Source organism: Hippopotamus amphibius, chromosome 3 (genome assembly GCF_030028045.1).
Source record: "Hippopotamus amphibius kiboko isolate mHipAmp2 chromosome 3, mHipAmp2.hap2, whole genome shotgun sequence".
NCBI classification, from domain to species: domain Eukaryota; kingdom Metazoa; phylum Chordata; class Mammalia; order Artiodactyla; family Hippopotamidae; genus Hippopotamus; species Hippopotamus amphibius.
In genome coordinates this window covers 6408890-6421268 of record NC_080188.1, presented here as the reverse complement: position 1 = coordinate 6421268, position 12379 = coordinate 6408890, and the positions used below count along the sequence as shown (strand labels likewise).

At 51.4% G+C, this 12379-nt stretch overlaps 1 protein-coding gene across 2 annotated transcripts; it reads right to left on the bottom strand.

Annotated features, from left to right (window-relative positions):
* Positions 1-5929: 5929 nt before the first annotated feature.
* SOD3 (superoxide dismutase 3) lies at positions 5930-11241 on the bottom strand. 2 transcript variants are annotated; one of them, XM_057727928.1, is made up of 3 exons: positions 11137-11241; positions 9551-9659; positions 5930-7616 (listed from the first exon to the last, which is right to left on the bottom strand). In XM_057727928.1, exon 3 carries the CDS (start codon positions 7598-7600, stop codon positions 6866-6868), a length of 735 nt encoding a protein of 244 aa, XP_057583911.1. In that variant the 5' UTR covers positions 7601-7616; positions 9551-9659; positions 11137-11241; the 3' UTR covers positions 5930-6865. The 2 variants fall into 2 exon arrangements, with proteins under 2 accessions (XP_057583911.1, XP_057583910.1); XM_057727927.1 differs by lacking the exon at positions 11137-11241 and adding an exon at positions 10531-10595.
* Positions 11242-12379: the final 1138 nt, after the last annotated feature.

The following is a 12379-nucleotide window of genomic DNA, read 5'->3' as shown; positions in this document are numbered from 1 at the left end:
CGGCAATTACTTATGGCTGTCTTTTGTCTTTTTAAGAGTCATTGTGAAAGTGTACTGCATTCTGTCCCCTACTCCACTAGATAACCCTGTATCACTTGGGGTACTCTCAGCTACAGTTCACACTTTAAGAAACTTAGACAATAAGGAAATGAATTATATTGCATAACAAGAACTTAAGAAGTAGGGAATTCCAGGCAGGGCTGGTTCATTCAAGAAAGGTATCAAGGATCTGGGTTTCTGTCTTCCTGCTCTGCCTACCTTGGTGTCACCTACTCCCTCATGCTAACAAGATGGCTGCAACAGCTCCAGCCATCATCTGTTCTCACATCTGTGTCCAAAGGCAAAAGGAAGTTTCTGTGTATGTGTATATGTGTTTTAAGAGCAAGTAACCCACTTCTTGTCACATTTCATTGGTCAGAATTGTCACATGCCTATGTGACCATGTCACATGCCTATGTCTAAAACAATTCTTAATAAGGAAGATGAAATTACTCTGATGGGTTTAGATTCATCAAGACCATCCTCTGAATTGGGGAGGAGCCCTGTCCCTGGACACGCAGACTCTAAAAGGGTGAACACTAAAATAAAATCAGGTCTTGGGACGTGTAGAAGAGTTGGGAATAGATTTGAGTAGGCCACCAATAGCACTGTCTCTGAACCCCACATATCTGTTCTTGTTTTATTTTTTTCTTTCAAAAGCCAGAATATTACATTGCTGATGAGTGTGGAGTTGGGGGAGGGGCGGTTATTTGTTTGTTTGTTTGTTAAGAAAAATGCCATCTCATCTCTCCCTTTCCCTGGCTTCTTTATCATCTGTCCTATTTTGCAACTGGAACGTTCCCACCTTTGTTTATCTCTTCAAGTGTGTCTGTCCTTCCATTATTTTTCCAGCTCAGTTGCCAGCAGAATACAGAACAGTCTGGATAAATGAAACCGAGCTGACAGGTCTCTTAATGAAAGCTTGTTTGCACACACTGCGCTTCTTGTGATAGCTGTGTACCTGAGAGCCTTTAGGTGTGGATTTTTACATATGAGTGTTTGTTGTTCTTTTAATTACAGCCCGTGGAAATGGATTGATTTTTGTAAACCAGCCATTTCTCATCCCTAACTCCTCTTGCCATGCCTCCTCTGTGCCTTCCTCTCCCCCTCCCCCTTTCTTCTTCCCTGGAACAGCTATTCCTGAAGCCTCTCTAGCTGCGAGGCCCCCGTTGGCACTCAGCTCAATCCCTGCTGGAACCTGCTGCTAGTTGGTGATCTTAAGGAAGCTAAATTCGTTTTCCCATCATTTTTCCTCTTCCTGTGCCCTCACTCCCAAACACACACCACCATCGTGACATTAAGTTCTAAAAAAGAGTTCTAGTGTCAGTCATTCATGTGTTGGACTGAATTTGGGGATGTGTTATTCCTTCTGGGAGCACTTGCACCCCAGTTCACCACGTGAATTGTTCCAAATGGACGTCCAGTCTTCTCTTTAAAGGATTTTGGAGACCAGCTGCTTGCTGGGCGAGGTTATCTTTTCTGTCTCTTTCAGATCCCAGCGTGCCTTTGCCCCTCTTGGTTTCCTCTAAAACCTGTGGCTCTCTCCGGGCCGGATTGTTTCCTGTAGCCCTGTGACTTGGTACCTTATTTCTCTTTGAGAAAGGTCTCTATTTGAGTCCCCTCCCCCTCTGCCCTCTGTTTTCATTCTAGAAGCCTCCATTTGGAACAATCTTCCTCCTTAATAATATTGAGGGTACCTTCACCCGGCTCAGTTAGGATGTCAAAAAGCCAAAGGATTCCCCTCAACTCACTACTTGAATATATTCCTTGTTTTCCAGATGTCTTTCTGAACAGAGAAAAATTTGAAGATCAGAGAGATGCAATAGAGAGCTAGACAGTGAATCTAATCAGATGAGAAGCAGAAAAACAAGAAGGACCCGTCTCTCGATATTACGGTTGCTCACAAAAACAAAACAAGTTGATACAGCATGAAGGCAATTTAAAATGATAGATGTAGATGTGCTGCCTTACGTTTCATATCACCTCTTTACTAAATGAGGATGTTTTTCAGATACTTAGGGAAAGTTTGCATAATACTGACAGGTATGACTTTTTGGAATCTATATGAACCCAGGGATATATTTCGGGATCTTGGTGAAGGCCAGTGATAGACTATTAAATTTAAAACAATGGACTTTAAAAAAAAATCAGCTGCTGTTTTATAGTTTGATTTAAAGACAGAAGGAACTTCTATTCAGTTGTAGACCTTGATTTATTGGATCTATGATCATCATGTATCGTAACTATACCTTTTTTGTTACCTGAAATTAAAATGTAATTTTCCTGATGTAGGTGATTAATCATCTGGATTATTTACATTACCCTCCCCCACCCCCGGTCCACCCTCGCCGAAGGCCAAACCTAGGCTGAGCGTAGCTTCTAGCATACTGTAGCAACTTATCACTTGCAATCTGTCACCTAAAATTATTAGGTCATATGCTAGTCATGAAAAATATGGAGAATGTAAAGATTTTATGCATTCAGTTGAAAATGCCAGATCTAAAATCAGTTGGTTTATTTCCTGCCATCTTTCAAGTTGACCAAAGCACTCACTGATTTGCTCTATTTTCTTACGTTTTTAGTATTTCTGTATATACATGCACTGAAAAGCCCCACTTGGAAAAAAATGCACTGCAATTCTGAGAAAAAGCTTATCCTAAACATCTAAAGATAGCATTTCTAATTATTGTCGACATTGTGTTTAAACTGTGCCAACTTGTGCATTATTCTCACTTTACCAGCTGTGTCTAGGTAGAGTCATTACATCAAACGCTTCTAATTTTACAAAAAGAAATCAAAACAAGTGTGTGTTTAAGTCTCAGTGACAAACGCAAAACCCTGTGAGTCAAATAGGCAAACTGATTAGCAAGCTGGCTGGGAAGTCAAAACAGCAAAATATAAGGAGATTAACAAAATAGATCTGTAAGAGGAGAGGAGTAAAAATACCCTCCAGGGGCCAAGTGGGGTCCCGTGGGCGGGTTTGGTGGCACACATCCGGTTCTGCGCCAGGAACCAGATGCCTGCCCTTATGGGCGCCAGTCTTTCCTTCATCTTGGATCCCCCCCCCCTCAAGAGCTGGGAGCACAGACTTCAACCCAGCGGGCCTCTTAATGGATGCGGAAATCTTTCCAAACGGAAGAGGTGGCAGTCTTTCCTTTACTTGAATCCTTCTAGTGACACGACACTCACTACCTTGCAAGGTCATCCAGTCCAGTACTAGGTGGCTATGTTTCTGACTTTAGCCATTGCTATTAGACACTCATCAGATCCTTAGGCCTTCACGCTATGCTATACACCTCTCACAAGTAACACTTGATTTAATCCTCACAGCAGTCTGATGCGATAGTCTTACTTTACAGAAGAGAGAGGGGAAGTGACTTGCTCAGGTCACGCAGCTTCGACGTGTGGCTGGGCTGCGGTTCCATGCAGGCCTTCCTACCTGCACCTGAACGGGCAGCCCCTGTGCTATACCCATTCCTGGCCCTGACGGTGAGCTGTAATTTGCCCTTCTATCACTTCTGCTCTTTGCTTCTTGGCCCTGGACCCCACAGAATAGTTTATCCATCCCATTCCCATGAATGGACAGAACAGAAATGAAGTGGGTCTGAAAGGCATCTCTTCCGTCTGGGGAGTCAAGGGTAGTGAAGGGAGAAACTAAAAACAGAAGGTGCTGTGGTCTGAATGTCTGTGTCCTCCCAAAATTCGTATGTTGAAATCCTAACCCCCAGATACGATGATATTAGGAAGTGAGACCTTTGGTAGCGGGTCCCAGAGTCATGAAGGGGGAGCCCTCGTGAATGAGACTGGCGCCTTAAAAAAGGCTTGAAAGAGATCCCTCACCGTGTGAGAACCCTGTAAAACGTTACGGGCTGTGGGTCCCAAAGAGGGCTGTCACGGACCATGCTGACCTCAGACTCCCAGTCTCCAGAACTGTGAGAAGTAGATTTCTATTGTTTATAAGCCACACCGTCTGCAGTGGTTTGTGACAGCAGCCCGAACAGACCAAGATGGAAGACACGCAACGAGAAGCACCAGCCTCCTTCTGAAAAAAAAAGTACAAACGTCCCTTGACCATCCTGAATTAACCTATCCTCTAGGCAGCAGAGTCGAAGATAGGGTGTTGGCTTTTTATTCCTGTCCATCGTGTGTTCCTGTGTAACTGCTGCCCCGTTTTCACAACTTTTAATTGTGGAGAAAGGCAAACACATCCATTTGAGATCAGGATATTTCAGGATGCAGTTTGCTAATTCCCTTCCAGTGCTGACCTGCGCATTTCAAGTTAATATTTCAAACCATTACCAAATCAAACTTGGGTCTGCCTGCCTGACATGCAGTAAAGCCAGTCTACTGACGCTGGGTTGTGGGGAAGGAAAGTAATATGGGGCCAGTGTGGGGCCAAGCCAGGAGAATGGGCGGCCCATGCTCAAAAGACCTGAGCTCTCTGACGGCTTTCAGGGAAGGGGTGAAGGCAAGGCGAAGGACAGGGTCACAGGGCGCCACGATCAGCTCGTGGACATCCTTCTGGTTGGTTGGTGATGACGACAGGCTGATGTCTCAGGAATCTCCGTCATCAACCCTCTGGTTCCAAACCATCTGGGGTCTACGCGCTTGTGGTCTGCATGCTGTTAACCTCTTCCACCTGGTGGGGGTTTTAGTCTCTGCAAAACAGTTCAAGGACATGGCTCAGGATATTATCTGTAGCCCTCGAGGAGGAACTAAAGGTCCTTGACTTTGTTTTATAACTGAACTATTATTATTTTGTCTTGCTTGACTAGTTTCCTTTGTTTCTGCATTTTTTTTTTTTTTTCACTTCTCTGATTAAATTTGCTCTCTGGAACTTGGCGAAGGCCTAGGAGGCTAGAGCTTTTCTATAACCTGGTGAGGTTGGGGGGTGGGGACACAAGGGGTCTGTCCCCAGGGAAAGCCTTGCAGAGTCCTGCCTGGTTTCAAAACCAGTGAGAACCAGTTGGTGGAGCAAATTCACCAGGCAATAGCCTTTCTTCCCAGTTATCACTTGGGTTCAAGGAAAGGTTTCTAAATAACAAGTTAGTCCTAGTAAGAGGTGAAAGTAGCCACTGGGGATGGGTTTCTGGCTAAGGTTCAGTTTGACTCACTGGCTTAAAAGTCTGAGAGAAACAGAAGCTGCCTCTGAAGAACCAGGGTGGGAAAGCCACAGCTAAGAAGTGGGTCCACTTCTTAGGATGGATACTTCTATTCAATAAGTGAAAGTGGATACACAAGACTGATCTAGTCTGTGTATAGATTATAATTTTCAAAAAGAGAGGCAGAACCCCCATCAGGCCCTAAACAAGACCAACCTGCCTTTGGACCCCACTGCTTCCAACTGCTTTTGTAACAAGAAGTCAAGAAGAGCATTGTCCCGGTTGTGGAGAAGGCTGACAACTTTGAATACCAACACCAACCTCCCTATAACTTGCCCAGTGACACTGCCTCCCTGGCCCCGTCTCCACCATCTGGGAACTGGGCCTCAGACTTTGCACAGAGGCAGATGTGAGAGGCCACCGGGACCAGTGAGTTGGTGCACCCCTCATGCCAGGCCAGTGGCACCAGCCTCAGAATCACTGGGATGCTTCTTGCAAATAGATCTCCTCCTCTCCTTTTGGATTCTACAGCTCTGGGATATCACCCAGGAAGCTGTATTTTTTTTTCTCCCTTCCCTAAGTAATCCTGGTTTCCTCCCTCTTGGGAGCCACACCTAAAGGCATGAAGATCAGTGACTGAAACGTGCAGCCAGCAGATCTGGGGAGGGGAGAACGAGAAGTCCTGTGGGGATTTGGGAAACATCTTTGCCATTCCCAAAAAATAGCTGAGCAGGGAGAGAAGCCTCAAACAAACCGAAAAAAGTAACCAAGGCCCCCGTGCAGTACTCAATTGCTGTTTTTAATGTGCAACAGGAAGACTGCCAAACAGCCCCCAGAGGAGCAGCTCTCTGGAGTGTGGGGTTGGGGGAATAGCTGGAGGCACAGGCAGGGGTGCCTAAGTGCAGGTTGCAATGCACATCCTACGGGAGTGGGGGGGGGCAGGGGTAGGCAACCACAGGAGGGGTCTCAGAGTGCCAAGAAGGAACATAAAGGGGGTGGGGTAGGAGAGTTCTTAGGGCATCCAGGGATCTCAGGGCTCTCAGGGTGAGGGCAGGGGTGTCCGGGTGGAAAGGGACCTCAGGGAGTCTGGAAGACCATCAGGGTAAATAGGGGTACTTCACTGTTTCTGGGGGCCCTCAGAGCTCGCGGTACCCTTAGGATGAAAGGCCGTGTCTCAGTACACATGGCTGGAGACCTCAGGGTGGAGGGGATTTTCAGGGAGATCCTAGCCATGGCAGAGGTGATACCTCAGAGTAGAGGGTGCCTCTGGGAGCAGGAGGAGAAAAACCAAGGTGAGAGGGTGGGGACTTGGGTCACATGGAGGGGATCTTGGGCACTCGGAGAGATGTCAGAGTGTATAAGGGTCCCAGAGTTCTTGCGGTGGTGTCAAGGCATGGCGGGACCCTGGGTTGCGTCGCAGGCGTCCTAAGCCACATGCAGGCCATCTCCGGGGCTTGGAGGAGAGTCAAGGTGTAGAGGGGGTCTCGGTGCTTGGGAGAGGTGTCCGCACAGAGGGATCCTGGGGTACGCAGAGGCGGGCCTGGGCCGCATGGAAGGAACCTCGGGAGGTTGGAGAGCTGTCAGGGTGTAGCGGGATCTTGGGGCACTCGGAGGCGATCGCAGGCGCTTGGATGGGTGCCAGGGCGTGGAGGGGCGCCCAGGGCGCATGGAAGGGGTCCGGGGCGTGGAGGGTGCGCTCGGGCCGCCCGGGGGTGGGGGTGCGCTCAGCCGGCCTTGCACTCGATCTCTCGCCGCCGCTTCTTGTGCTCCGCGTGCTCCTGCGCCTGGCGCGCCCAGGGCGCGGGGCTGCACAGGCCCACCACGCAGCAGGCCAGCCGGCGGCCCGCGTTGCCGTTCTCCAGGCTGGCCTGGTTGCCGCCGCGGCCCAGGTCGTCCTCGCCCGCGTGGACCACCACGGCGCGGCCCGCGATGGAGTGCGGACCGTAGAGCGAGGCGGCCAGGCCCGCGCGGTACTTCCAGATGCGGCCGTCGCGCACCGCGAAGTTGCCGAAGTCGCCTGGGTGCTGCGGGTGCGGCACCGCCAGCGGGTTGTAGTGCGGCCCGGCGGAGTCGCAGCCCTGGCCCAGGTCCCCGAACTGGTGCACGTGGATGGCGCGGCTGGTGCCGTTGGGCTCGGCGGGGAAGCCGTCCAGGCGGAAGAAGGCCTCGAGCAGGGCGCCGGGCCGGAGCTGCCGGAAGAGCACCAGGCCGCTCACCCGGGGCTCCGCCGCCGCCAGCGTGGCCGACGGCAGCACCCGGCAGGCGGCGTGGAGCGCGGGGTCCTGGCCGCCGTCCCCCGCGCGCCACTGCGTCAGCTCCTGCCAGATGGCCGTCACCTTGGCGTGCGTGTCGCGGATCTGCTCCTCCGTGCGGGAGCCGGGCTGCGCCGGGCCCGGGTCGCTCGAGGCGTCCGAGGCGCGGGACCCCAGGAGCAGGCAGGCACAGAGCAGCGCCAGCATGGCCGGAGGCGGGCACCTGCGGGCACCCCCGGGGGTGGGAGCGGAGCGAGACTTAGCCACCTGGAACCTGGCATCCCGGGGCCCCGGTGTCCTTGAATCCAAACCCTCCCCGCCGAGCCCCTTCCTCGCCTAGAGTGCTTGCTGTTCTCTCCGCCCGTCTCTCCGGGGCCTGCTGTGTTCCGGGAACTGTTAGGGGCTGTGGTTGTAAACCTGGATGGGACCTAATCTCAAGAAACTCATAAGGATCTTTCTGAGCCACAAGTCTGATCCGGGCCCTCACAGTCACGTATGCATACATGAGGGAGGCTCTCATACCCCTTCCAGATCTCCTCCCTCTCCTCATCTCTGCCCCTCATCTCCTGCCGCTCTCTTTCTGCATCCTTTCTTAGGCAGCATAAGGCTTGCTGCCGCCGCTTCTTGGACTTGCTGTGCCTCCTCTCTGAAGTGCCCTATCCCCTCCTCTCTGCCATGCTCAGGACTTGAACCGAGAAGCTCAGTTTTACTCCTGAGTATCTCCAGCATCTGGGCCTGCACCTGGCAGTAGGAGACATTTAATATGTGAGTGTTGAATGAGGAGTCCAGTGAGAGGCAGACATGACATCAGATGATTCCAATGCCATCCTGTGACTGAAGATGGAGCCCTGTTCTGGGGAAGGGCAGAGTAAGGAGTGCCCGTCCCCTGGGAAACCAGGAGGGCTTCCCAGAGGAGGTGACTTGTAAGGGTCCCACAAGACAAGTAGGAGTTTTTCAGCCAAGCCAGGTCAGAAGTCCATTTCGGGGAGAAGGCACAACATGATGTGTTCGCAGGCTGTAAAGGGACACAATTCATTCTGGGGATGAGGTAATTCAGTGTGGCTGGAACACGGCCTGTTCCACCAGGGAGGAGTCGAGGCTGAAGAGGGAACGTTGAGCCAGGGATGGAGGCTGGGTTTTCTGTGCTAACGTGTGTGGTTATTAGCCAGGAGGCTAGTGCTGGTGGAAGTTTTAAAGCAGGAAAGTGAGTGTTGAGATCGTTTTTAGTTCATTAAGTCTGGCAGGAGAAAGAACGTGGGCTGGATTTCGGGGATGGAGAAGGCAGGGGAGGAGGACAGGGAGAAATAGAGACACAGAGGAGGAAGAGAGGTGGTCAGAGGATGATGAGTTAGGAGGAAGTAGCAGCGATCCAGACCAGAAGGCTTTTGCCAAGGTGGAGGCAGCATGGTTTCAGGAGACATTTTGGATCCTACTGGCAGTGAGGAAGAGGCGTTGAGGTTGACTGAGTTCCGAGCAGGGGAGATGGGTGATGGGTGGTGGTACCAGGCCCCGAGAAGAAGGGAGAGAGGGCAAGTTCAGCCCGAGCCTGCTGAGGTGTGACATCCCAGGTGGCATGTTTGTCAGACAGTTGTAAATGGGGCTTCTGGCCCTCGGAAGAGGCAGTGTAGCTGGAAGGGGGTCTCAGTGTGGGTTGTACATCAGATTCTGGTTCTTGAAATTCAGATGCCCAGGCCCCACCCTCAGAGATTCTGATTCAGTGGGCATGAGCTGTTTTGTTTTCTTTTGTTTGAAGCTCCATCAAGAATCTGGGACCCAATTAGGAATTTTAGGGTGAGACACATGCACTACAGTATCATGAGGAAAGTTACTGACTCTCTCTTAGTTGTCAAACAAGGCTGTTAAGACCACTGCAGGCCACCAGGAGAATTAAATGAGATATGAGATGCCAGGCTATTTTCACATTTTTTAAGTCTGCCTGCAAGGATCAAAGCTGCCTCCCAAGAGCTGGTTTGAGGGTCAACTGCACTTTCAAAGGCCTTCTCCCACCCCCAAGCAGGTGCCAGTTTAAAGTTAAACTCTGGAGGTGAATGTTTATTCTTTCCATAACCGTTACAGAAAGGCAATCTAGTGTGGCGATTAAAAGAATGGATTCCGGAACTCACTGGATCTGAAGTCTGACTCTGCCACTTTACTTACTCTTTAAGAGGCAGCACAATTGTTGTGCTCGTTGCAGAGCAGCAGAGAAAGTGCTGGGCTGCACACTCTAGTTGGGCTCTCCCTCCTCTCTGAACCTCAGTTTTCTTATCTGCAAATAGAGATATAACTCTTACCTTAGAGGCATGCTATGAGGCTTAAAAGACACAATCAGAATTGCTAACATTTATCGAACACATGTGCAGGCCCTGTTAAAAGCACTTTGCCTGTGTTAATTCATGGAAGCCTCACAGAACCCCTCTGGGGGGGGTGCATTGTTGAGCCCATTCTAAAGTGCAGGAAACCCAGGCACAGAAAGGCAAGTGTCTTGCCTGAGGTTACACATTCTAGAACAGCTGAGGCAGGATTTGAAAGGGTGTGGTCTGCTCCAAGCCCGAGGTGTAGGCACCACTGAACCCACTTAGCCCAGAGCCTGGTTCGTAGAAAATTCCCAGTAAATGGCAGCTCTTAGCCATCAGAGAGGAACTGGGGATTTCAGGACCATCCGCTGAAAGATTCTATTGAAGCCATGGGAGGAGGAGGTGGCCAGAAAAGGCTCCAAGAAGGAGTGGCAGGTAGGAGGAGAAGGTTAGAAAGTGTCGTCAAGGGAACAGCCTGTGACATGGCCCGGTTACTACACTGAAGCTTGGAGCGGGGACACACAGAGGACCATCCCTGAGGTCAGACTATGGCCTCAAGCTCTCCGTCATCACCGACCACCCCTCTCCTTCTGAACCGGTCCTGCCCCTCAGGAGGGCTCTGCGGATTGGAAGTTTTTTCCTTAAAACCTTGCAGCAAAAACAGATTGTTTCAGATGTGTCCACAAAGTTTTCTTTTCCAAGAATGCTTGGGTCGTCATTAACACTTGAAGGAGATGTTCTTTTTCTTAAAAAGAGAATTCTTCTTAAATCCCAGATAAGCCCTGACTCCTTGGGTCTTAAGCTTTTCTCTTCTAGCCCTCGAGGCCAGCCCGCATAACTCACCCTTCTTGCACAGTCTCTCACTCACTTTGAACTGTGGATGACCAAGTGGTTTGTGGAGGGCCTGCTTGGTCCGGAGGGGAGAACATGGTAATCAGAGACAGGGGACAAAGCCAGTCACCGAGCCAGTGCCTCCTTCCTGGGCCTGGGAAGACTGCGGCCCTCCTGAAGGCTCCAGCGCGTTCTAATGCCTGGGCGCCCTCTGAGGAGGGGTCCCAGCTGTGTGCCTGAGCCAGCCAGGCCCTCCCTTTGTGCCTCCCCTAAGCGGGTGTCTTTTCCTGGCCACCCATGCCAGCTAACATCCAGAAACATCCACCCTCCTCACTCCAGACTTCTCCTTCCTCTAACCCAGAGGACGCTGAGGTCCGCTTGGACAGGCATTAGCAGAGCCGAGAACAGTCACCTTCTCCTCCCTGGTGCCTTTCTCATTCCTCTCCCCACTTCCCCACTCCTCCCCTTCAGAGCAGCTGGTCTCTCTCAAGAAGTGAGTTTCTCTCCCAAGAAGAGGATCAGATCCTTTTCCTAGCAGAGGCTGGATGCCCCACCCCAGTTTCAGACTCAATAAGCACACTCTGAGAAGAATGAAGTGAACCTGGACTTCACACTCACCTTTCCAGCTCTTCCAAGAGAGCTTTCCCTCCTGGGACCCGGGGAGCAGTGCCCAGCTGATCGCAGGCTCCCGGGCTGTTTGTGGCTGAGCAGGGCAGCCTCGGGGGAGTGGTCACCGAGAGGAAAGAAGGTCATTGGGCCGGTGTAGGGAGGGAAGCCAGCCAGGCGGTTGTTGCTGTGGAATCGCCTCACCTCCTCCCGCTCTGTCCCCTCCCCACCCCCATCTCCTCCCCAGCCCTGCGTGCCCTGGCCAAATAGTCCTTTTCGTGACTTCACTGGTTTGTGCAGACGGAGCAAGTGACCTTCAGGGCGCAACAGGGGAATAAAAAGTAGACAGAAAATAGCCTGTTTGGAGAGGTGGACAATGGTCTCTTTCTTGAGAGGCTCTCCCTTAACTTCCTCAGCTACTTGTTGTATTTTTGCTGGTTGCGTCTGAGATGGAAATGGGCAGCCCGCACACATGCGTGATGTTTTCTGCAGAACTGGGCTGCCACGCCTGTGAGAGGTGAGATGCAGGTGGGGAATCAGGCTGCAAGGTCTCAGCTGTGTCACCTCCAAAGGATGTGCTCCTGGACCAGCTCCCTGTGCCTCCGTTTCATCATCTGTAAAATGGGGAGGCGAGGCTGACCCGGTGCCCTGTGCATAATCGCATCATGCCGTCCTCGCTTCCTTATTAAAGGCACGCAGGAGTCTTTTCAAAGTGTGTGGTCTGAGGGAACCTTGACTCTTTCCCTCCCCCAGTGCCCTTTCTTCCTTTGCTGCCATGATCTTTCCTCAAACACAGCCTCTCTTTCCAGAAATAGCTTTTCTCCCCCCCGCCAGGAAAGCCCACATGGGAAAAGGCAGCTTCCTGCCTGTCTGCCCTCCAGCCTTCCTTCAATAAATGCTTACTGGGTGCTCCCTCATCGTGTGCTCGGTATCCAAAGCTGGGCGAGTCCCTGCCCTTTAGGGTTGGTAGTCTGGGGAGGGAACAGAGGTGTCAGCAGATCCATCCAGTCTGGAGTGGGACGGCAGCTGGGGAGGGATAGACAGGGCCCCTAAAGACCCAAACACTAGTCCTGGCCGCGGGACAGCTTGTTCAAAATCTAGACTTCCGGGCGCGGTCCCAGGCTGAGTGAATCCATCGCCAAAAGGGCTTTCTGGAATCATCTTTCTAAAAGCTGGTTCTTCTGGGATGCAACGGGGTTTGGGAACCTCTGCTTGGCAGGAAGAACTCAAACTAAAGGTCTTTGTCCTGGGGCAG